This window comes from Gouania willdenowi, chromosome 15 (genome assembly GCF_900634775.1).
Source record: "Gouania willdenowi chromosome 15, fGouWil2.1, whole genome shotgun sequence".
Lineage (NCBI taxonomy): Eukaryota > Metazoa > Chordata > Actinopteri > Blenniiformes > Gobiesocidae > Gouania > Gouania willdenowi.
The window spans coordinates 15,478,094-15,505,193 of NC_041058.1; the positions used below are offsets into that span (position 1 = coordinate 15,478,094).

A 27,100-nucleotide genomic window follows, 5' to 3' on the forward strand; every position below is an offset into this window, starting at 1 on the left:
AACTGATAGACTTGTAAAAACTGGTAATAAATAGTCTATTGTTGTGGGTTTTTTGCAGAAAAAACTTAGTTTGAGCTACTTTTGAATAAAAAAAAAAAAGAAAAGAAAAGGCATCATGAATTACCAGTAAGCATGGACAGGACGAAGCAGACAAACTGGTGTGTGGTGAAGTTTTATTGATTCACAGTAATGATGAATGACAGGAACGTGATTTGCTCTTTAACGGAATTTGCCTCAAACTCAGCCAGTGTTTGTCCACAGTCATCTCAAGGAAAAAAAAACAACTCAACCCAGCTTATCGTATTTGTAGTTTAAAACGTAAATAAACATGTATCATAGATGTGTCACAGCTAAAAGCAAACTAAAAGTCACATAAGTTGAAATGTTATTTTTACTCTTTAGAAGCGATATAATCCCTGAGAGCACAGCTTTAGATATATAAAACTATACATAAATTATATATGTATATATATGTAGTTCTTTAGAGAAGCACCATGAGGAGCACACTCTCAGCTTAAAGACAAAGACAAAAACATAACTGGCCGGAGAAAATAACATCCCAGTGTTATGGGTATTACCACAAAAAATAAAACACGGTGATATGAACCAACATAAGTTATGGAATAATATAAATGTTTTTATACAAAAGTAGAACATATTAAAGTAATGTGTTAAAATTAACTGTACAAAAAAAGCACGAAACAACAGAAAAGTCGGTCAGCAGAAACATATAGGTCTGACTTTTGCAAATAGTGAAGGGGTAAGAAGAGGCTGACGAATCTAACAGGTGCTTAAAAAAAAACTCAAAAACTATTCCCAAGCCGTCTTTGTGCACTCAACACGAGGAGGATTAAAGCAGTCTGCTAAGGAAATAATGAAGTCTGTAGTTGTCTTTATGAATGACGTATCCCTTCCATTAGAAAAGCATCTTTAAAGGTTTAACCACTAAGACAATAAGTCCAGCACATCAAACACAATAATGGGTAAAGCAAAACAATTAACACATGTTTGAAGTTGTAAAGCCAATTGTGTGCATCACTGTTTCGTGACCCCAAATCTACTTATTCAGCACAGCATTGAAATGCTATACAGTATATTCCCCGCTGGCATCATTTTTGGAAAGATCGGGCTACTGTTTACTAGACTGAAATGTGAATAGAGTGAGTTTTTCTTTTTTTACTCTCCCAGACAAACATGTTGTTCTCGTTGGGGAGCTGAAAATGCCAGCTTGTGGTCTGTGCATGAGCGCCTACAAAAGGCAGCTCGGATTGTAAAAAACTGCGAGTCTGCATAAGCGATCCTTCAAATTTTCATCTCCCTGTCAATCCGTTTAACAATCTCATTCTCACATTAATTACAAATCTCCCAAAAGAGCTAAAGTTCCCCTGTATTTAAGTTTGAAAGGTGGAAATCCTCTTGTCACGATCCCATGAGTAACAATCGTTCAGTGTTTCTTTATAAAGCACGTGCTATAGCCTCAATCTCAACCCTAACCTTGAGTCTAACCAAAGAGACTTAATTAAAAGGCTTTTTTCATACGCTGTCAAAAACCCTCCCTGCCGCAAAACTGCGGGTTCGTCAGAGCACTTTCCCTCCCATCAGGGATGCAGGAATGGAAAAGCAATACAGCTGCTTCGATAACTAAAATAAAACATTTCAACAATAATTAATTTATATCGCGGAGTCTTTCTGATAGGCTTTGCAACATTGTTATAAAAATCAATTGTTTTCCTCCTGTAATTTGGTCTGAACAAATAAAAGTATATAATAAAGCGTAACTGAATGCAAGCTAATTACTGACAGATATTGCTGTTTGATTGCCACGAATAAATACAAGCATAAATAGCACAGTGATAATAAAAATCACACCATAGGATAACTATTAGAACATTTCATAACCATTTGGGACAAAGACTATAAATGATGACTTTGCTGGACCGATAAAAAAAAATAAAAATCAAAGGGGCAAACCAGAATACTGATGTTTAAAAGATAAAGTGCTTTGTTCCATAAAAATAATGTGTCCTATTTTTGTCTATTCTACATGAAAAGCTGAAAAGCACCAGTCCGCATTTTACATTTCATTTTTTTCTAAATAAAACACGACTCCTGTAAAGCAAATCAAGATAAAGGAACCATAAAGTTGTTCAAACCTAAGCACCATGCAGCACCATTCACCGGAAACACAGCTAAGTGTGTAACGTACAGTAATATTAAAGAGCACCAATGTTGAAGATTTATAAAAGCACGATCAATCATGATGATAATGATCAAATCATCAGATCAAATTAATAATTTGTTAGAATATTTCTATAACAACCCAAAATCACATTATCAAAATTGCTTTCATGTATTATCATGAACCTCAAAGGTTTTCTCTTCTGTAACACAAAGGTGTGACTTGTATAAATGTAATAAACATTTGATCTGATGCACTTTTACTTTACTTAAAACACGTATTTTTTAAACCAAACTAAATCCCTCTTTGACTTGAGTTGAAATGAAGAGTTGATCGTTTTTCGCACCTGTCCCACTCTTATTGTGAGTGGATGTCTACATTGAGTTGTGGAACAAGCCTCTGCTACAGTCGCTGCAGTCATAGAATCTGTTTAAGAATATACTGATCCACATCTGTCAAGGACATGAGCAGGTGACATCGTGCTCTGTTAGCGTGGGTTCTAAGGTCCCAAAGGGCCCAGAGTTGTAGATGTGAAGCCCATCCTGAGACTTATCATCTGGGCTCAACTAGGAAGGACTTTGTGCTGAAGGAGACTTTGAGTTACACAAAGTTGTTGGAGATTTGTCTTTGGTGCTCAAACAGGTCCTCAATCTCTGCACTGTACGCATCACCTGGGAGAGGAGAAAGAGGGAAGTCTTAAAAGAGCACTACAAGCATTTGAAAGTAGAGATGGGTGATATTAGCCGAACGGTTTTTGCCGTAAAATGTATCATCGGTTAATATCGGTACCTGTGTGCGAAAGCAATGTCTGTATTTTCAGTTTGTTGACTGATTTTTATGTTTTTTAATCACTTCACACAGTAATATAGATTGTTTTTCCCTGTTTCGTACATGTTTAACAAGCTCACATGTTTATCCGCGGCTAAGCTCACACAAACTTAAAGCTATCTTGATCGATCTGTACCTCATCTACAAACTATATGAGAAATGTTGTGCATTAAGTTTGAAGCACAATATTAAAAGGTTTTTGTTACACTTTCACAGTAAACACAATTGATCAGTTTTCAGTTTATTTGTTTGTTTCAGTCAAACAAAAAAAATATTCAAACATAAATCACAATTTAAAAAAAATATGACAAGACTGAAACAGGCAGAAGCATAAATGCTTATATGACCAACATCAATACCATTCAAGTTCAATAATACATAGAAAAGAAATGCAAGCATTCAACAAGTACATTTGAGTTGTCTTTTTTTAAATAATGCAAAAAATAAATAAATAAATAAATTATATATATATATATATATATATATATTAGGGGTTGAACAACTTCATAATTTTTAAGGTCAACTTTATGTGTATACTAGTTGAGTTGACATTGACTAGTCGATGACGTCACCAAGAGCCGAATCCGAGGTGCCGGTGTTGTGCCAAAACCTGTGACCCGAAAAAAATCTGTGACCGGAGGTGGCAATAGTTCCAACCCCTGCGGCTTCTCTGTGGACATTTACACATTTGTAATTCTTCTCCAGGCTGCATTTACTTCACCCACCGGAGCGTCATGTTTAAGGGGGAGTAAATATCGCCTTAATAGCTAGAAAGAGGTTTATGCAGGTGATGTAGCATTCTTCTTCTTTACCGCTGAGAAGCCGCAACAGTCACAGATTTTATCGGGTCACAGACTTTGGCATAACACCGCCAGCCGCTGGAACACGGGGCACGCTATAGAAGATAAGTAAACCCAGGAACATTGCTACTTCGCCTAATATGTGTCTTAACTGTTAAGACCCGAGGCTTCCTCGGAGTCAGGCCTTTAGACTTTGTTTGGGCTGTTTTTACGGTAGCTTCGGTTTCCTTCACCGAAGCCAGTGTTGTGCCAAAGTCTATGACTCAAAAAAATCTGTGACCGCTGCGGCTTCTCAGCGGTAGAGAAGAAGAGTGCTATGTCAACTGCGTAAACTAATAAAGAAAGAAAAGAAAGAAAGAAAGAAAGAAAGAAAGAAAGAAAGAAAGAAAGAGTCCTTGTTTGTTTCTTACAACTGTTAAATTGTTTGGATAATTATTCTGGGTGACGACTGAGGCCGACACAGCTGTTGTTTGATATTAAATATGGCGCTTGTATCATTACAGGTGTTGAATAAGTATTAGTGAAATACATCCAGTGTGACATCACACTAAAAGTAGGCTTAAGCTTTAATTTCCATGAAGATATTTCATGTCACCTAAAATTAGGCTTGGGAGAGGGAGTCTATGTATATAACAGTATCGGTTCATATCGGAAATCTAGTGTTGGATAATATCAGCATATCGGATATTGTCAAACAGCTGATATCGAACAAATCAAATTGAAAGGTTATAAAAACAAGCTAAAAAAATAAGATGAAACTAATCATCTCTCCTCACCTGCATGACACCCATACATGTAAACTCTGTGACCGTCATATCTGCATCGACATCTCATGACATTGTTCATAAAGTCAGACTCAGCCATATCCATTGAAGGGTTCACTTCCACCTGCAAGAAAGAACAACTTGTGTAAAGAGAGTTTTCTACAGGGAAATGAGTAGCTTCATTTACAGCTGAGAAGATTCTTAAATTGAGTCGTAAATATTAGATTTTTGCTATCTGGGAAAAACTAAGCAGTTAAGATGAAATTGTTAGAGGTCATGGAAAGCAGCACACATGGCTACTGTTGATTTTACTGTCTGTTTCTCATCCGTAAATGGACAAAATTACTTTTCCATGCAGTACTCCCAGTTACAAAGATAAATGCCTTGTATGCTGCTTTCCCATGGAATGACGGCTTTGTGCTGCTCAGCATAGAGAATAAATAACACAAGATGCTTTCAGTGTATGTTATCCAATGCACAATAGTTGCATTTAGAAGAAAAATACCTATTTCAAGATTAAGAGGCACTGCAATATCATCTGTCTAAAGAGTGTGATGCAACAGAGTATGTGCATTGGAATGTTTATTTGTCTGAAATGTGTGCAACCATACTCAGTAGTAATGGTCTATCATTTGCAGAGCGACTGCTGATACAACCGTTCTCCTAATCTGGTCTGGTGATAATACTGTAAAGTCATTTACTCTAATAGCTGCTCTGTACACTGCTACACCCAGTTAAGTACAGGTTACAAACAGCTTTGTGAAGCAGAAGGGCAAACTCAACTTAAAAAAAGAAGGAAAACGCACAAAAACCAGTCTCTTAATTTTTCAGGGTAAATTACAGCTTTGGAGCAGAAGCGTGTGAGGACTTTGGAGAGGGTTCGCTTCAGTTCCAGAACATGCTGCTCTGTGAGAAAGTGGCGGCTATAAAGATAAAAACAGGGCAGAAAGAAATCCTTAGTTACAAATTAGCTGCTCCTAATGGAGGAGGGGACAAGGTGTTCCACTAAAAGGAGCCTTTGGTTGATTTGGATAATTAGAGTGTTTCATTAGCAATGGGTGGTTCAAGCCTCTGAGGGAAACCCATGAAAGCAGAATTAGTGTTTATATAATCATTCATAAAATTATGACAGTTTAGGTGAACACCACACAGATTCTCTCTTTGTGATTGCATATATTGATATCAAGTTTTAAACTTTCAAAGCATTTTTTAACTGTTTAACTTAGCTGACGTTGTTCCGTGATTCTGTGTTGTTGTCGCAGTTGTATTTAACGAGCAGCTGGCTGGAGGTTTGGCGTGTGTGTTTCTCTCTCCCTCCCTCTCTCTCTGCTTCTCAACATTACAGCAATATGAGAATGCTGCGCTGAGAAGGAGAGTTTTTAAAACTTTGAGAAGCAGTTTACTACTTGTTTGAATATTTATTCCTGTTAATGTAGCAATCTAGAACAGAAACTTGAACAGTTTGTTGCTTAATGCGCATCTGATATCACGTTATTAATACTTTATACTAAATAATCAGTGATGTGCCGTCAGGATAGGCAAGGTAGGCAGTGCCTACTTAAGGGTGAATTGATATTTTGATTATTTGTTTTAATTATGATATAATTATAAATTATTTATTTTTCCATCTTCAGTAGCCTACAGTACCTATACGTTTGAAAGTGTTCGCATTTTGTGCGTTTCATAGCCCAAATTACTAAACAGCGCTATTTCCTGGAACAGCTGCACAGTCTCATTCTGCTGTAAGGCAGAGGGAGGCCACGCCCCCTCCCAAAGGCACGTTACTCCTCTGCCTCCGTTCCCATTGCATGTTCTTACGTGTTTGCGCATGCGGTCAGGTCCCCAAGATGACAACCATTTATGTCCAAAGGTAGCGTCGAGAGCTGCCTTTGGACGTAACCGCGCCATGCTAAATGCTATACGTAAGTTCACAGTACATTAGTGAATCGATGTCATGTGACCGCTGCTGCTACGTTCTCTTGCTAGTGGGCGGGACAACACTACAGGCAGGATGACAGCACTAGAGATGATAGAGGAACTTTTTTTTGAGGAAAAACGACAGCTTTTAAAAGATGGGAGACCAACACCTGAGCTACAGCAAAGGTAAGGTCAGAACATGTTTCATACTTTCCACAGTGAGTGGTACAAAAGGAAGGATTGGCTTTGTGGATGCTCCTCACTGAAGCTGTTCGGAGTTGTTGTTGTTGTCATTTTCTCCGTGTTTCTATGTTTCCAGCACATGCGCTGCCGTTTCATGAGATATATCTTGTTGGGAGAGTATGGAGGCTATATTGAATAATTGTTTATGTTTCTTTAATGTTGTTTTACGATGTTGATTTTGTTAGATGGCTAAATGCTTGTTCATGTGGATCTTGTTGGGTTTTTTCTTTCTTATTATGAATTTTATATTTTGATAAGCGCATTGAGATTACTTTGTTGTAAATTGCTTTATACAAATAAAATTGATTTGAATTGAATTAACACTTGCCAGCAGAAACATATGAAATTGTCATTGGTGGTCTCGATTTGCAACATGCCTACCCAACCCTAGTGGTCACGGCACGTCACTGTAAATAATCCTGTTAATAAAATATATCTTCAGTCAGGCCAACTTTTGTCAAAGCTATTTTCAGGACAAAGATGAACAGTTCTCTTTCATAATATTTCATGAGATGTCTCACTCTCCTTTTTACTTATTCTTGTTCTACATCCCCTGTTTTTATTATTGTTATATATTTTTTACTTGGTGTTGTTCTACCTCACATTTGTTCATTTCAATAAATGTTCCTTTTTTAAAAATTTGAAGTTGTACCATTTGTTATCATCATTGTGTAATTTTTATGATGTAAATTGAGGGAGCAAAAGTAGTTTTGGCTCTATATATCGGCTCAAGAAAATCGGCAGTCCGTATTGGTCATCGGCTAAGGCTGATGGGAAAATAATTGGTATTGGCAATAACAAGAGCTTCATTGTAACGACTCAAACATGAAGTCAGATCATTTTCAAAAACTGTAGCTCTTTTGGCCTGTTCTTTGTCTGTCATTTTTAAATCCCTAAAACACTAGTGTTTATATTTCTCTCTCTTTGTGTGTTTTCTAAGTGTTTCACCTCTTGTTGAATTCCATTTTCTATCTCGTACTGAACGCAACCCTCACCAAAAGTCATTCCTTCTTTCCTCAAGGCTGTCACTACATAATCATAACCCACACAACAGGTTTGGAATATAGCATCTTCTGTAATTCATGAATGTTAATAGCAGTACAGTAAATAACTGCACTTCGGAGACATGTTAATTACAAACATTGAGTGTGACTTCTCAGACAAGCTGGCTAACTGCCATTACTACCACACTAACCAGTCTCCCACCACCAGAGAGGTAATTGGCAGCATGGTAGGATCTGAAGGCTGCTGCTTACCACACTGGGATCAGGAGTCTGAAGTTAGAGTGGAGGATAGATGACCATGGAAGCCTTTGATGCGTTTTGACTAGTGCCATAATGACTCTACTTGACAAAGAAATGGCAAGCAGGTGACTGGCAAAAGAGACGACTGTGATAAAGTAAAGCAGAAGGCTTTTAAAAATAGATATAGAAACCCACAAAGAAGTCACCCTTAGAGAAGGTGAACTTTTTTAATTAAAAATTATACTAAAAAAGGTCAAAAAGACGTATGATTTCTAAATTTGGGACCTGTTTAAGCAAATATGTAGCAAGTAGAGTAGTGTGATATCATTGGATGATATTTGCCATTAAATGTAATGCCAGTTGAGATCAGTATCATTTTTTAATTTTATTTATTCTTAACTTTTCCCCCCATTGGCTGCATTTGTAGACACTATATGTAGTGCAATTTATTCATGACAAAAATATGCATGTCGTTTCAAACTAAAGCCCCACCAGTCCAGGGTATGATGAAAAAAATTCTTTGTGGAAACTACTTAAAAAGAGAGGACAGACTTTTTCCCAACATTATTGAAAAACCAATATGTGCTGTTGTTTGACACATGTTAAACAACATGTTTTCCATAACTGAAGTTGAAATAGTTTACTTATTTTGCACAGTTGAGGTTTTATGTGGAATACATCCAGGCATCATGTAAAAAGTTGGCTTAATTCAGTTTATTTCATTGAGATATAAATACATTTTGACCTAAAATTAGGTTGGGGATTAGTGGTCAAAGTACACATTCGTATCGGTTAATACTGAAAATTGGAAATTATGTGTTGGGCAATATCAGATATGAACAAAAAGCTAATATTGAACATCTCTAGTGGTAAAAGTAGTAATTTCCATTCTTTTACATCTCAGATATATGTGTATTCACAGTCTAAATGTAATATACCAATACAGCTGGGAAAGAAAACAGAGGCCCCACCACCCTGCACAGCCAAACGGATGCAGGTTCAGATGATGTATGAATTAATTTGCATGAATAAATGCTTATACATTACCAAAACCAAAAATGTATGTGATAAAGTCAGATGAAGAGTAAATACGACCTTATATTTGTTTTATTTCTTCTAAACAGTCATCCAAACAGCATCTCTAACATTAGATATTTACTATGTCTACTGTTTACTGTATTTTTGGCACAACCTGTTTTTCAGCCTATTCTGAAGGTTCCACCTTCTAAAAAAATATTTCAAACTCTCAACTTTAATTTACATTTGAAGTTTAAAATGAGTATAAATGTTTACTGGGACTGACATGCTATTCTTTTAGTTTGTGTTTGTCAAAGTGTTAGATTACTTCTTGTATTTCCTTTTCAGGACACACATATCTACTTCACAGACAGGTGAAAAACAAATGGCGTCTCACCTGAAAGATATAGTCTCCCGGGCGAACATCTGTCACATCGACCCATTGACAGTCAATATCATGGCGATATGTATCCCAGCAGCCCACAGAAATGCCTTGATCACCCATGTTGTAGCAGGAGAATCGCTTCTGGACTCCTTTGCACACACAGACAACAACATTATCAATTATCAATTGTTTGGCATTTCATGCTTGGCACTGCCGGTTATTTGGGTGTTTTATTACATTAGCGCTTCGCCTTTTTTATTATGAGCTATTGCATTTCATCCTTGACATCCAAGCAAATGGGGAGTGACCGAATAACAACATTTGTTTGTCTACTCAGCGATCTAATACATTAACCACAAACTAACAATCTGAGGAGCTGCAGCTGAAATATGGATATTAATTTCCTGTCCCTGATGGGAGAGAGTGTTTTACTGTGGTCTCGTGAATGGTGTTAAACATTTACCGTCGGGGCAGTACGTGTCCTCCAGACAGAAGCTGGCCTTGTGTCCCTCTGCAACCCTCGTGCCATTCAGAGTGAGCAGGTCATAATGTGTGAACACCTCAATGCTGTGGTAGTGCCTGCAAGGACAGAAAGAGAAGGTCCAGCTGAGAGTGCATGTATGTGTTCATTTACATTAAGTGAACACTGGCTCCCTATGGTTTTTATCCCAATGACCTCACTGCCTGAACATGTGAGAGGGTGTTATCGTAACACCTCTCACAGAAGCTTGTTTTAACGCCAGCCGATTGAGCTGTTTACCCTTGTAGGTGAATAGAGGGCTTTGACAACTTCTATACATACCCCTGATAAGTTGTAATAGACTAAGGGAGGCTAGACTGCACAGGGCAACCTGTTCTTTATGTTAGCCATCACTTCTACAGACACAAGCAGCATATTACTCTGCAGGGATGGCAGCACAGGTTCAGGGTAGCCACTCATTTGTGGGTATATCTCACACAGGCACCTCTGTAGCCTTCAAGTTCTTTCCTCTGATGTCATCATGACGGAGATGGAGTCACCTGTTGCGTAAATATCCTCCACATATTGAGAGGAAAGAAATGTTTGGACTAATTTGATCTACTTACATGATGACAAAGCAGCTGAGGCCTAGTTACAAAGGTTCTTATGTTTAATGTCTACGTGTAGCACCCAGTCAAACTTTGCATGACACACTTTAGCTCAAATTCTTTCCTGGGAGCAATTAAATGCAGTTAGACTTAATGACTCAAACCATTCACCATATAAGAAGCTCTGTATTATTGAATAAGGGAAATGCGTGTGTCAGAATATTTTTTGAAAGCTTATAAAAACTAGTATACCTGTGACCGGAGCACTACACAGGTTTCAAGCTGCTGTACTTATTCAATTTGCTCATAACTGACAGGAAAACCCAGTCAGTTACAAGAGCTGCTTGTTTTGAATGTGCTATAACTCAAATTGTATGGGGTTAATATGATTTTCAGAAGTGAAAAGCAGTGAGTTCCTCACTCACTTCTCGTGGGAGCGTTGACTTTACTGTGGTTAATGTTTTATGGGTTTTATTTTTGCGCCGCAGTGCTGCTGTCTGTCAGTCAGCTCTACGTCAGAGTTACGTCAGAGTTCTGAATTCAATTGCAACCGCACTGAGATTTATGAATTTAACTTAAATAGAAAACACTTTCATGATGTTCTTAAGACTTCAGTTGCGCGTTCATGTAGAGGCCCTAACAAAGCAAACTGATTTGCCAACGTGAAACGCCCTTAAAGTATATTCACATGGCCAAAAGCAACATTGTACAGGCTGTAAGTATTCATAAAGGTTTTTCTTCACTCCACAAAACAACTTTTGAAGGGTTAAAACATTTCATGTTGGGGTTTTTTTTCACCTTTTCTCTCAAAGTCTTTTTTTATATATCTCAAAATAGCCAGAGAATTTTATTTGAAACACTTCTCTTGATTATACAATCACTAGTTTGTTGGCAACTATCCTCGTTTATAAGACTTCCTATTCTTAAACTGTTTATTATATACTGTTCTTCTTGGTTATTTGGAAACTATTAGACAACTAACTGAAAAGAGAGAAAATAAGTACCTGAATCTGAACAGGTAATGCACGTGTCATCATTTCTTAAGGGGACCAAAAGCAGACAAAGAAAAACCCAAATCTTATTCTGTGGTTGTACCATAACAGATTGATAAACCTAAGTATCTAAATATGAGTGCATGTGAGATAGAAAGAGTTTATTCTACAATGGTAATTACTATTCAATTGACAAATAGATTTTCTGAACGTGCACATGAATATGGAATATTAACTCAATATACAACGTTTTTCTCTGAAGTGCTGTACCTGTGACACTGATGCCATGTCCAGCTGTCTTTTGAAGATTTAGGTCTAAAGTCGGACCGGCCCAGATTCATGATTCGTGAAGAGAAGCGCAGGAGTCGTCGATGTCCATAAGGCCAGTTCATCCTGGCAGCAGACGACGACAGACAGTTCTCCTCATTGGCACAGGTCAGCAAGTGGAGAGGCCGGTCCTCCAGGTAGGCAGTCTCTTGGACCAGCTGGGCATCCAAAACAAGGTCAGGAGCCGCTGGCGTGAGAGTAGTCAGATGTTAGGACACAAACAAAACCACAAGAGAAGAAAAATGTTCAGAGTTTGTTAAACTCACTGTCAGAACAGCTGACCCCGGCAGCTTTAGCCCCTCCTCCACGCGGACAATGGATGTGGTTGTTGCGACGACATTGTTGAATTGAGAGCTCTGTCCCAACACAATGAGTTCCGGTAAGGATTACATCAGATGCGTTTGGGTCACCGGTCCAGTACCATGTCTCCTGTCAAGGGAAAGCAATGGAGAGAAGATATGATAGATTTGTCAGGTTTTTCATCAGTGGCTGCTGCCATGGCTCATTGACTACAACGGCTACGACCATAGATCTGTCTCCTTATGTTTATTTCATTTGTTTTTCTCTTTATCTGAAATGTGACAAGAGTCACATTAGCGGTGCCGCCTGGGTTATCCGAGCACTGTTGATAAGAATGACAAAGCATTCCTTTTAAAAAATTATGCAGCTAAAACTTTATTTATGAGGGTATTGGGATTGGAAGTAAAGGAGTTCCAGTGTGTGGTAAGAATTGCAAGGAAACAGGTTGAGATTAATATTACATTCATTTTCACCTGATGGGCATTGGCAGCAAAGCCAAATCCGAGCTGTCTGCAGACCACCATGGCCTCATTGATGCCCCAGTTCTCGCTGCAAACTGAGCCCCAGCGTTTACGACCCCCGACCTCTATCAACACCTCCAGCTTTCCCTCTGATGGGACTCGACCACCAGTTAGCCGCACCTGAAAAACCAAACCATTAAATTAATTAGGCTAAGCATGGTGTGTGAAACATGATAAATCTAATGATGTTGTTGTCGTAATACCGTGTTTTCTGTTCCAGTTTTAGGAACATTACAGCGCACAGATGCATCCTGGCTGTGCTTGAATGTCCATGGTTGGACTTCTTGAAAGTAGCAGTCTAGGATGGAGCGCTCGGACCCCATACACTGTACGCTGTTCATATGAATAGGTCCTGTGCCTGAATTCAAAAGAAAACAGGGTTACTTTTAACTATTTTAAACAGAAAAAAATTAAAATTGTTTAAAAAAATATTTGTTCTTGTCAGTGGAATCTAAGAAATGTAAACACAATGAATAGACTGTTGACGTGAAAGAGCATACATAACCACAACAGATTTTCAAATCCAAATGAAGGATCTCAGAGTGAAAGGATTTATTTTATTCAGCACCAAAACATTAGAATAATGTTCTTTTCTTCTATGAAATTGGCTGGCTCCATTCAGTCAAGCAGCGACGCCACCAATTGTAGAATCTGTAACACCTCATTATTATCATTCTGTTGCTAGGGCTAAACAAAAACAACACAAGTAGCCATCGGGTTCATATCTCCATAGACCAAGTAGGACACATGACTTTGACTCGTTTTTGTTTATCGATAAAGACTCGATAACATCCATACAGCATGCAAGATGATGGAACAAAGCCTTTGATATGGCAAACATCTGGTGCATGACGAAAGTACAAACATTGAGTTGAGTTCGCTTTGAAAACAAAGAGGTGGGAAAGAAAAAAATCCAAAAGAAGAGCATAAAAGAAGATAGTCGTGCAATGATTGCAGCTTAACCCAATCAGTCTCTGTGTTGGTTTAGCAAGATTGCAGGTCTTTATCTATACTGGTCACCATGCGTGGGTTCACTTTTACGAAATAGACACATCTTAACCACTTTCATCCCTGCGCAGTAAAGACCACAGACTAGATCCAAACTCCCACTAACTTATCAAGAGAAACACAGGGCCTACTGGAAGGATCCTCAAAATGCACAGTGACAAGGTTTATTTAAACCAGAGTCTGAGAAATCCACAAAATCCGAAAATAAATTCCAAGAGACCAACTAACCACATGTGTGCATGCAAGCACGTACACACACAGAGAGAGTGAATAGAAATAAGAAACAACTGATGGAAAATGATGTGATAATGAAAGTAAAAGAATCCTATATATTTTCTTTACTTTCATTTTCATCTCTTACAGCATTTTACCAAATGAACAAACTATGAATTTGACATTGAATGCCCACTGTATATTTGTGGAAGTGATTAAGAGGTGTAATCATAATGTGGAGGAGTCCGTCTAGTATGTTGAAGGATCAATTTAAGCTTGAAACTGTGTAATTAGGATTTGCTGAAGCTATTTGGATGGATTAGAAAATACCCTGTAGTGAATGGAAACAGAGTAAGATCAATGGCATTCTTGTTGAGAATACTAAAAATACTGAGTATGTGGTTACCATGAAAAACTCTGATCTTCTCCTCTCTTAAATTACGCACTGATTTAGGTACACTAAAAATGTTCAGTGCCTTACTATCCAAAGAGTTTAGTTTTAATGCCTCTAATGAGAGCTCTGTGTCATCTGATCTACGTTTCACAGAAGGGGGACACTTGTTTCAGTTTTAGACCACACAAGCTAGACTTTTTACGTTTAGATGCCAAGAACCAAATAGGACCTTAACATAAACCTTAGCCACAATCATATAGTGCCGTATATCTATAGCACTTTAACTATGGTTACAAACATGGTTTCATGCATCTCATGACCAAGATCTTGTTTGAAGATGGAACTTAGTTTTATATATATATAACATTTCAGTGTCTGGTACCATAGCTACAGAGAGCAGACTCCAAGCAATGAACAAGCATGTAGGAAAGCGAGCATATTAACACTTGATACAGTATATATACATATATATGACCACAACTCAAATAACAACACATCTTCTTGGATGTTGATCAAAGTTAATTAACCAAAGTTTAAGTTGAAGTTGTGACCTACACAGAACAATGCAATAATTTGAAAAGGTCGAAGATGTCTTTGAAGCACATGGAAAATGTCACAGTTTAATGTCGAGCACACCACATGATACATAAAGAAAGATGTTAAACGACTATTCTAAGTAACCAGGAATAATGGAGTGGAAAGGTTTACTTGAGTGTAAAACTCAGACAAAAAGAGAGAGTGCTGCTTTAACACTTGTGTAAATAAGTGCATATATAAGAGTGTGTTTGAGGAGAAAAACTTACATACTGTACATACATATAGTGGTGTGAAAAAGTGTTTTTTTTTTCTTCCTCATCAATAAAATCCTTCATTTAAAAACTGCATTTTGTGTTTACTTGTGTTATCTTTGACCAATATTTAAATTTGTTCGATGATCTGAAACATTTAAGTGTGGAAAATATGGAAAAAAAAGTAAGAAATCAGAATCAGAAATGTTTAATAGCTAGGTACAGTTTTAAGGACAGTACAAGGAATTTGTCTTGGTAGATGGTGCACAAAACAAAAACAAAGAAAACAAGAGGAAGGGGGCAAACACGTTTTCACACCACTGTACATATATACATACACTGTTTTGCTAATCTAAGTGAGTTTCACGGTTCTAACATAGCTCCGCAATGATAAAGGCAGAAAACACATTTGTGGTCATATAGACAGCCATGCACCAACAAGAAAACAACATATAGCCAACAGTACACACAGTATGTAGATAGATTACTCTAGCCCAATGAAATGGAAATGTTCAACTATTTCAAGTAGCTGAGCTGATCACAGTCATTGCCATTAAAGACGTAGGGGTACTCAGACCTCCTGGGGCTTGACTTGGAACCACTTCTTTGAGTGTAACCTTCATTTGATTTGTGATTAATGAGGATGTGGAGGTTTTTTATTCACAAGCAGGGGCACAGCATGGAGAAAACACCAGTTAATTACAGATTGCAACTTATAAACGAACCCCACTCTGCACAGAGACCAGACCCAGCGGCGCTTTAAGAAGTGTGCACTGGCAATAACTGCTTAAAAAGCAGTTCTACCCCGCTCTGTACACGTCTTTCCAGTAATTAAGCAACAATTACTCTTTCTCGTGTTGTAATCCTACCTTGACCCATAAAGGCTCCTTGAAGGGCATCCTTTGCTGCGCCAAAGCCCAGCTCTCTGCAGACCACGCTGGCTGCAGTTCGATCCCACAAATGATCAACTATGGTACCCCATTTTCCATCTCGGAGCACCTCCACACGACCCTCACCCAATCTAGGGCCGGCCTTCAGACGCACGGGCTGTACAGGAAAACAAAGAGAATATACATCAACTTAAAAACACTCCCAGTATGTTTGTGATCAGACCAACAGTGTTGAAATGTTCTTACAACAACTGGATAAGGAGCCTGGGGTCTTCCTGAAGAGATACGAGCAAACTGAGGGCCTGGGATGCACTTCACCACTGTGTGTCTCCCATTCTTACAGGGAACCGAACTACGAGGGATTGACAACTGAGCGTGGCATTCTGAAAGACTGTTCTCATTGCCAAGACAGTGAACTTTTTCTACCCAGAATCCCTTTTTTTTCGCCATGATGCTCAATCTGGAAAAGAAAACAGAGTATTTGAAGGTGTAAACGTCACCTTTTTTGGTGAAAGGTATAATTGTTTTCTGGCTTACAATACAGTGAAAAAAGCTAAGTCTGAATTACCTTGTTGAAGGATCTGAAACCTTGATATCCCATATTTTCCTGTAAATAAAAATAAATTGGTTTGTTTATTTCACATTTGTTTAGTTAGGAGATATTGGCAAATGTACACATTCAACTGAATGGAACCTAATCCCGTGTCCATCTGCTTTTGTTTGTTTGACTAGAAAGAACTTATAAGTGGGCAGCGTCATAAAGACATTAACACTAAACTACATTGAGTGGTGGTCTCACTTCTATAGAATATTTGAAAATCAATCGTAGAGCTCCAAATATTTCCCCTTTGTATGAAACCAGAAGAAGTCATGGACGTGGCTTTGTAGGGAGCTTTAGTTTCCGTCTTTTATGTGTTTTATTGTTCAGTGGCATGGATTTTTATCCAGAAGGTCGGTTGTTTGCTATTTCTTGGGTTTACTATGTTTATGTTAAGATTAAATGGTTCACCGGTCACAAGGAAGCAATTCAGCCATGTGCATTATGTAAAAAGAAATCCCTAAAAAAGAACTTGTTGATTCATTAAATACAGTTACCAGCTTGTTGTTTGAATGAGTTAAATCAAACTAGGTGAAGGAGAAGCAAAAAGAAGACAAAACACTAAAACTAAAACTTAAGACAGCTGAGAAAACAATGACAAGCAACATGGCTGAACATTTCTGGATAAACAAGGTTTGACCAACCACACAGGCCAAAGTAGAGATTATTGCACGAACAAGGCTGGCCGACTTGGTAGAGCATTGAAAAGAAAACCCTTCTCGTCTCTTGGCATGAAAGTAGAGCAGAAAGGCCACACAGAATGTGCCAGACTATCCTCAAGCCACTGCAAAGTCACTGAACTACACTTTAGCTACACCAATAGTTATATCATAGCCACACTATCACGGGTAGCCAATAGATGTTTCCAGCATTGAAGCACATGTTACAACAGTATTTCAATTTTAAGCGCTGACTACACATGAAATTTTGTCATTTAATGTCTCACAGAATCTCTGAAACAACATAGGCATAAGATAGCTATACGTTTTTCTGTCCTTTTTCATTCATTTTAACACACACCAGTGTTGATTTCAGTCAAATTCCCCTTCAAACGAAACAAGCATGAGACCAAACATGTCTTAAAATATCTGTTCCAAAGTAAAAGCAGGTCAACATTTGCCTTTCTGACATGAAACACCAAACGTTTGTGTAATGTTAAGGCACAAACCTTAAAAACAAACTGAGATGTTGGAATGAAGAGAATCATTGTTGCTGACATGATGTGATGTTGTTACCTGCGCAAAGTCATAGCGTGCTGACTGCACACTTTCCACAATCACATAACAAGCGGTTTCCTGATGCTGTAAGTAGTCAGAGAGCAAGTCATTGAGACCATAAACAATCTCTCATCAGCAAAGGATTCCAGTTCTAAACAATGGACATTTGAGAGTAAAACTAAGCTGCCAGTCTGATAGCTTTCATTGTAAGTTACTTTAGAAACTCTAAAGCTCATATGACGTCATAAGACCTGCTATAAAATGAGTGGCTCATTGTATAGAATTTATTCACTTGTTCTTTACAATGTCTTGAAATGTGCTTGTAAAATATCTTGAATGTGTCTGCCATGTGGCTTTGAGCACCATGGGGTGGATGACAAGCAATATGGACACATTTTTCCCAAGACGCAAACTAGTCTAACACAAGTTTGTGGCCTTACCACGGACAAATCAGTAAACCGTGATGACTCGTCAAAAACCAACAGGGATTCTACAGCAGTCAGAATTCATAACGTCGGGTCTTTTTCCAAATTAAAATGCTACAGTGTTTGTCTTGTGGACATTTATTTGAGAGCAATAAAGTGTAAAATCACTTGATCTCAGTTCTCTCTAGTTTAGTAGAAATTAAGGGTGTGCAATCTGACGATATTAGATCATGTTAGATTAAAACATGACGACGATCTGCCAAATCATGGAGAACATAGTGCACATTCTGTGTCATACATCTGTGTCCCCACACACAGCACGACCAAAGGTTTTTTAAAAAAATAAAAGGGTATTTGTGGCATTTTTCTACATTGGTTTTGACCCATTATTGTTTTTCTTGTAAAACTATACTGGAAAAATAAAATAAATAAATAGAGCTTATATCACCCATCACCATTTACGGGACAAATGAGGGGTTCATAAGACTGCTTAAAGTAGGATTTTATTAACATGAGCGTGTTACCTCAAAAACAAATGGAAATGACTGGACTGATCATCTGCTACCTTGTTATGTAACAAGTGTTGCTAATGCTACACCACTTTTGTAAAAAGACTGTGTGTGACTAAAGTTTTGCATGTCAGCCTTTTTGTTTGATGTTAATTGTTCTTGAAACCAGTTTGATAAATTACTGACATAAATCTAAACATTTTTTTTTTAATTATATTTTCTCTCTTTTTTCCATTTAGAGCGATTATTTCAAGAAGGTGAATTGGTTTGTTTTACTGGTAAATTAAAAAAAAATTGCGATAAAATCGATATCGTGATTTTTTTTTTCCCCATATCGCCCACCCCTGGTAGAAATGTATGTGAATGTAAGACGCAGCAGAGCTTGATAGATCACACGCTGTTAAACTTCTGAGTCTGCCAAGAAGACAGAGCCTAATGACAGGGAGCCTAACCTGTCTGAGCATTGCAACACTGTTTGGGTTTCATCATCCTCATGCTCTGACTACCTTTATCATTAGACAGTTTAATGTAGAGAATTAAAGACAAGACACCGAAATATTTTGGTTCACATGAATGAAAAGCATACATTATGCACGAATGAGGTTAGTGTGCAGTGGGGTAACTTTGAAAGCCTTCAACACATAAAACATCGTCAATGAGGCAGTTTTTGATTTTGAAAAGCCTGATACTACAGTATACTGTATGTGGAAGAAACAATGTGTATACCCCATAGACACGAGGCCAGGAAACCAGATTTGGTCACAGAAAATGTCACAAAAAAGCCATGAATCTATATGTAAAAGGTAAAAAAAAAACACTTTAATGACACTGAAGGACAGACAGCTGCTGACACAGTGGGCAGAGCAGTAAACTGCAGCAGTAATTGGCTTTATTTCAAACAAGCAAGAGAAAATATGTCGGCTGCTCTTGTCCATTCCCTCAGTATTCCCTTGAATCCTTCTATCCTCTCCTCACACACACACACGCACACACACACACATGACTATAATTGGAGAAGGCTTTTCCACTCTCTGCAGAAAGCCTGGAGAGCGTGGTCTTGACCAACTTGTAATTACAGCATCTTCAGTGTTTGGTCCAAGTGACACATGAAGTTGAGAGACGAGAAATGATCCAAGATTTCTAAGAATGGACTGACAGTGTTGGAACACAAGAAGAACTGTGGGAATGCCATTGGCTACTTCCAAACTAAAGCATGTGATTGAGTCCTGAGCCTTAATGGTGACTTCAAAAGTAAAGGGTGCTCAATGAATGCTCATCTTACATTTTCCAACAGCAAACCTTTGTGACTGTTTATATTTAGCATTTTAACTTGTGAAAATGTCATTTCTGTCAAGTGGGCAATTTTGAATTTCACTTTAAATGAAGGAAGGAGCCTAGCTACTGTTTTCAGGGATTGTTATTAAAGACTACAGATCTATTATAGAACACCGGATGAATAAAATGCTTATTTCAAAACTATAACAATTTATCAGTAATTTGGGAAACATATATTGCAAAACAAACTCATCAAAGTTAAATACATCTTTACAAGCTGTGGCGGGCTACCAGGTCATCTCAAATCACACACTGTGTTCATGCCTGAAATATGTAATTTACATGAAAACCCGACATAATTCCATGTATTTGACTACTTTTTTTTCTGTAAGTAACAATGTTGCTCACGTTGCTGTGGCTATGGTTAGAGTTCAACAGCCCAGAAACAGTAGTGGTAGTTATGTTTCTGTCTTTGACCTTATAGAAATATTTGAAAACGTCCTAAACAACAGTGAACATGTTCTCTGGAGGGTTCAGTGCATGTTTTCAAACCGCAGAAGCCCTGCTCCACCCTGCTCCATCATATCCATATCCATCTTCTTGGTAATTGGCCAAATCTTCTCTTTTGAAGCATTACAAATCCTTCCCACCTTGCTCGATGCCAAATAGCACTATCAAATTTATATCTTAATAGAAAATCATCGTGCATGAAAAGCATCACACCTGCAATGCGGGAGAAGCAGTGCTGTAGTAAACGATCCATTGTCGGCAGTGAACAAACCCCGAATGGACTCTTCAACATCTCATTGTGAGGATCTTTTATAACTGTATTTATAAAATGTGATGCATGATTATTCCCTCCCACCGCCGCATAAAATATAGCTACAGCTTCCCTATATTTGCTTCAACACAAAATGTGCTCAGTGATTATATGTGTGCAAATAGGGACAGTTTGTAAGCATAATGTTACTAAAGTAGTATAGGGACTCTAGCATCAGAATGACTGCCAACTTTTTGCCTGGTGAATCAGAATAACCTCGGCCAAGAGAGGAAAGGAATAGTTAAAAAGTGATTCACCTACAGCCAGCTGAGAGAAGGAGCTGGATCCCCCATAACTCTTAGACAGACAGTAGTGATTCCTATAATAGCAATGGAGTAATTCCCTGCTAATGTGTGGTCCTTGTGTGGTTTCGAAGCACAATCTTTTAAAAACCGCAGTCAAAGCTTTTTAGCAGGCAGAGGGGAAGTGCAGTTTTATGCCAAATGGGCAAAAAGAGATACCTAAATAATATGTTAAACACTTCTGGCATGTGTATGAGTGTGAGCACACTTGGGCTGAAAATATGATGCACTGTTTTTAGACAGAAAGACATATTTCTATCATCTAACAGAGGTATCACAAACTGTATCTTGTTCCAGTTATGATATAGATGTATGTTTCTAATATTAATGTAATGGTAACAATTTAGGTCGTATTTATTGTAATTGTTAGAAAGTATCATGAGTTCAAGTTTGGCCTCTTTTGGATAATATCTATTAAACTAATGCACACGTGTCAAACTTGAGGCCCGTGGGCCAAATCCGGCCCTTTAGAGCATCCAATTCGGTCCGCAGCAGAAAGCAAAAAAAAGTCAGAGAAACCATGAATTCAGTTGTAAATATCTAAGCTAGATATCTCCAAAATAATACACAAATTTAATGAAACTCCACAATATTAGCAGGGCTCACATTTTCCTCACGATTATATCACATCATGACATTTTTAATCTCAAATTGTTAAAATAACTCTCATGTTTTTCCAAAATCCTTTCTTCAAATTATTCCACAAACTTTTCCCAAATTACATAATAATTGGCCACAAAATCAAAAAATGAATTGAAAGTGTAGTGAAGATCCTGCAGGGACTGATATATTTGTCAGTTATTGCTTTGATATTATCGGTGCCTTACATATTTTATCATTTATGTATACGTGGAAGTGCAAAATAGAGCACAATAATGATTACATTTCTAATTTTTTCCCTAAAATCTGCGGCCCACACAAGATAAACTGCCCCATATTTGGCCCCTGAACTAAAGTGAGTTTGACACCCCTGAACTCATGTATGTCTTGCCATAGCCCGTTGAATAATTGTTTACTATAACACAGTTATCCAAACATGAGTTATAGAAACTTTTCATTAGGGCTGGGCGGCATAACCAAAGATTTTTCAAAATTCTGACGGTTTCACGGTATATCGCGGTATTTTTAATTTTTTTTCATGCATAATCAGGTGTTCACAGCATTTTCTACTGGTTGAGAGAGGAATTACTGCAGTAGATTGACTAGGATGGTCTATTTTATTGTTATGATGAGTGAATATTGTAGAGTAATTCCACACTAGCAGGTGGAATACAAGTTTGTAACAGCAGCCCAATAATGATAATAATACATCAATTTTATATAGCGCTTTTTTGGACACTCAAAGCACTTTACAGAATTAAAGCATTATTCTTTCACTCCACACTTAGTGGTGGTAAGCTACTATTGTAGCCGCAGCTGCCCTGGGGCAGAATGACGGAGGCGAGGCTGCCATAGTGCACCATCGGCCCCTCCGACCACCACCAACACTCACTCACTACATTCATACTAGACAATGTTGATGAAGTCAAGTGCCTTGCCCAAGGACACAATGACAGATACCACTGGAGCGACTGCCACCCCACTTTGGCATCTGGAATTCTCGGTGGTCTTCCATCCAACTACTAACCAGGCCCAGACCTGCTTTGCTTCTGAAATCTAACGAGATCGGGCAATGGCAGGCTGTTATGGCCTTTGCCGCGCTAGCTTAGCTTTAGCATTAGCTTGATTTCTAGCTTTAAATGCTGCATACTCAGTGGTGTGGTGGTTTCTTATGGTGAATAAGGTAGTGTTTTGTTTGCAGCTCCACCAGGACTTGTTTCCTCGTTATAGGAATTACAAATTGCGAATCCTTTGCTCTCTTTTTTTGTGTATTACTGCCTTGCCGAACTGCCGACGTGCTAAGCTAACCGTGCCTCTGTGTCCGTGAGTGTTGTTTTCCTGTAGCAGAGGCAGAGCTTTCAATTGTGTCTTTCTTATCCATTCACGCGTTATGATTTACACCGTAACTAAACACCAGAGCGCTACTGTTTACCTTCCTATTTAGAAGTGCAACGTTGAAAAGGGCCGGTCTGAAACGCAGCGCAGTGTAGCGTTCAGAAAGTTGTCAATCAAATACACTGGTACGGCGGTATATTAGAAATTCATATCATAACAAAAATATGTACTGTATTCGATATGAACGGGTATACCGCCCAGCCCTACTTTTCATTGTGTTAAGTGATATTGAGATACAGGAGAAATGACAACTCAAACATGGCAAAGCTATACCTGAAACCTGCATAAACCCATATCTAGGTGTATGGTAACAAGTACAATGAGTAGTAGTCTTGCCCCTTAGCTTGAGAATCAAAAAGTGAAAGTAAAGTCCAATGCAGGCTGGTGATTGCATCATGAGGAGGAAGGAGGTGAGGGCTGTGCAATGAGGTGTGCAGAGGTAATTTGACTATATGGTGGTGTAAGGAAAGGGCAGCCAAGATGGGGCAGGAATGACTTTATCATCATCCTGAAGCTGAGGAAGAGGAGGAGGGTAAAAAGAGACATAAAGCAGAAGTGTCTTAAAAAGGGAGATAAGCCCAATAACAAGTATTTTAACTCCGGGGTCTCTAAACCAAATTGCTACTGTTGTTGTTTTTTTTTAATCTTCAGAGTTGTGTGTTTATTCAGTTACCAATGAGCATGCTGTCTCTGAACCATAGTCATCAACAGCTTTATGGTAATGTAATGTAAAAGCCCAGCTCATAAAAGAGGATTGATTTGCTCTCAGCGAAGCAAAGGTAAAAGCGTCATACTCACTTATATGTCTTGACATTGTGCTGAGTTGCCTGTGGAAAGCCGAGCATCCCACACACAACTCGACTGCTGTTCAGACTCCATCCCAGGTCACAAACTTGCCGCCATCTCCCAGCATGTTTCACTTCCACCACGCCCTCCGTGACAAGGCTCTTCCTCTTAGTGGCCATGAGGATGGGACGAAGGCGAACCTCCTCAATTCGAACTTTACTGTGACCCTATCAGACAGTGAACATCACATTTATCTCTCAGAGTAAGATTTAGTATGAATAATAAGCTTTACCTGGTAGAGGTGAGGTCTTTGAAACCTGGGGGTCTCATAACCGTGGCCGTTTCCATAATATCCATACGCAGGATGCCTGTGGGTGACCACAGGGCCCTGCCACTGTGCTGCAGTGGTGCCATGAAACCTAACTGCATTGGGTTGGCTTCTGGCGGGGGGTGCACTGGGCCTTCGTTGGGGGGCACACACAACTCCCAAGTCTTCAGAGTGTTTACAGTCATTAACTCCCCACCCGTTGTGTTTGCAGTCCTTTAGGGACTTCTCTGTGCCATCACAGCGCACATTATCCATCCATATTGGACCTAGTGAAAGAATAAACTGTAATACATTAATGAATCAAGATTGTTATGAGATTGATTTGTTGACCAATCCCTATCGGCCCATAAGCCTGACTTTCCTTAACAGCAAAAATTGTCTTTTACTGGACATCCAGATTTTGCGTTTAATGTACCTCAATGGCATCTTCAGCAGGAGAGACATAACATTTTAGCGTATAGAGTGCTTTAGGTTCTGTTTTCTGAATCCACTCAACCTTCACCTTAATTTCTTTTTCTTACTATGGACTTTAAAGTTGAGTTGAGTTGAGTATTATCAACTCTCACCTGCTCCTTCTCCATACTTGGCGCTGTGGGCCCACGTTATGCCGCTTTGATAGCCCAGCTCGCGACACACCACGTTGGCTAGCTTGATGTCCACTTCGTCGTCGCACACGGTGCCCCACGTGTTGTTGTGCAGCACCTCCACGCGGCCCTCGTGCACTTCCCGTGCAAAGTTTCCCGCCAGGCGCACCTTGGCGGCGGGGGCTCGTGCGGCCCTGCGATGTGACGTAGTGGTACGCCGAGGCTCCGCACGTGCAACTTCCGATAGCGACAGGAGCGCGAGGATGAGGCAGAAGCAGACGGTGCAGGTCTTCATCATGGCAGAGGAAGAGGAGGGCTGTATGAAAGGTGACATTGTTAGATTATTCAGATTACACTGGAAAACCTTTCTGTATCTATGCAGATGTATGGATGCCCTTTTATTAGTCAGGTTAACACTTATTCCTAAAAATGTAGCGTTTTTATAAATAAACCCTCTCCACCCAAATCACCTCTATGGTTTCTATCATGAGGGCTTGAGCCTGTCCCACCTTAACGTAGGCTATAAGGGGTGTCAAACTCATTTTAGTTCAGGGGACAAATATGGATAAGTTTGATCTCAAGTGGGCCGCATAGGAAGTGCTATTTCCATGTTTAAATGGTATAAAAGCATGTATGTAGAGTATATAATATCCAAGCAAGGTTAGTGACAAGTGGTAGTGGTAGTGACAGAGTAGTGACATTTTTTCTTTCAATTGGGGGAAATTTTGCCAAATAATTCTAGGATTGAGCAGCATTTTGGAAAAACTATTAGTTCCAACAGTTCAAGAGTAAAAATGGCTGCCACCATGGTATACAGTTATACAAGCATGGGAAAACTGAGTTGAAACCCCTGTAATTATTGTTGAGTTTCACTGAGTTTGTGACAAATTCAATGAAACGCTAAATGCTTGTTCATGTGGATCTTGTCGGATTCTTTTTTTCTATGTTAAGCCCTTTGAGATGACTTTGTTGTAATTTGCGCTATATAAATAAAGTTGAATTGAATCTGAACTTGAACAACTGGAAAGTTCTACTTCCAAATAAATCTCTTGAAATGTTGTTTAAAGTGTTTTATGTTGCATGGATGCCAATATTTATGTTTAGATATGATACAGTGATGTAAAATTTACTCTAAATTTCTGGTTAATTTCAATAAATAATTCCTATGAAAAGTTTCTATTTTTTTAAGTTCCCACAGAAATTTGCCAGATATTTTACACCCCTTTGCAACCCTACTGAAATATCCACAACTAAATTATTTGGTCATTTATACAATGATTCATGTCATAAAAAGCCAATTTAGAAATCGAAATATTGATGTTTTTGAACTGAAGGAGGAAACTGAAGTCAGACTGTCCCCAGAAAGCTTTTGCAAGTACAGGCCTACAGGGAGAACATGCAAACTATGTGAGCATCTACCCATTCAGCCAGGTTTAAAAACGGATAAACACACATGTTTTGAGCTGGTGAAGGAGTCCAAATGGATTGATAAACTATTGTCTTCTTTTAAACATTCATTCCACACTCACAACCATGTCTTATAGTGGCCATAATTGTCCGACAACCCAACATTACATTTCAGCTCCCGCTGAAGCATCAGTTATGCAGTGAAAAAAAAAAAAAAATCAGAGCTAAATGAAGTCAAACAAACAACTCTCTCTGCTGAGAAACATAGGTGTATAATTACAGATTTACAGCTACTCTTGGGTATATTTACAAGCCTCAAGGCCCACTCACCACATCATAACATAAGGCAGGTTGTCACAGCAACCGCATGTGCACAGTGGGAAAGACGGGGTTTGTAATGCAACACATGAAGAAAAAAAACTATAAACTGAGCACGAAACATTAGAACAAGTGTATATATTTGTTCCAGCGACATTCATTTGATCTTCTTTTTGAACAGGATGTTAAGTTGAGGTGTTTTTTCAGGAAATTATTTTATTTCACTTCATCTGTTACATGGAAGTCCAGTGAAACTTCAAAGGAAATATCAATGGCGATCAGCAGAACTCCTCTGACGAAGCATGTCAGGAGATCCAAATTTCCTGAAAACACATTGTCTGAATAAATGAAACCTCAACTTAACATAGTGTATATATTTGTTCTGACAGATGCATACTTTTATTTAGTATTTTAAGTAAATTGTTTCTTAAAATGAAGGATCCTTCAAGTAAATTAATTGATGTGTAAAAAAAAAAGGAGAAAAAAGTAACCTGTGCAACCTGTTCAAACACATGTTTCTCTCACTCAAATGCATACATTTATTAAAAAAAGAAACAAAATCCTACAATTTATCTAAAGGTTTCAAATAGGAAATAAACTGGCTTTTAGCTCACCTGGCAGGAAGCTGATGTTGCAGTGGTGGACGTCACTGGTAAGG

General features: G+C 38.5%; 1 protein-coding gene across 1 annotated transcript; it reads right to left on the reverse strand.

Annotated features, from left to right (window-relative positions):
- Nucleotides 1-344: 344 nt before the first annotated feature.
- Nucleotides 345-27,100, reverse strand: loxl4 (lysyl oxidase-like 4). Its single transcript, XM_028469428.1, has 15 exons — nt 27,057-27,100; nt 24,700-25,033; nt 24,098-24,399; nt 23,818-24,032; nt 16,447-16,485; nt 16,125-16,338; nt 15,858-16,035; nt 12,789-12,943; nt 12,538-12,705; nt 12,031-12,193; nt 11,708-11,951; nt 9,841-9,956; nt 9,390-9,526; nt 4,584-4,695; nt 345-2,850 (listed from the first exon to the last, which is right to left on the reverse strand). The coding sequence occupies exons 2-15, from the start codon at nt 25,013-25,015 to the stop codon at nt 2,780-2,782; spliced, it is 2,430 nt and encodes an 809-aa protein (XP_028325229.1). The 5' UTR covers nt 25,016-25,033; nt 27,057-27,100; the 3' UTR covers nt 345-2,779.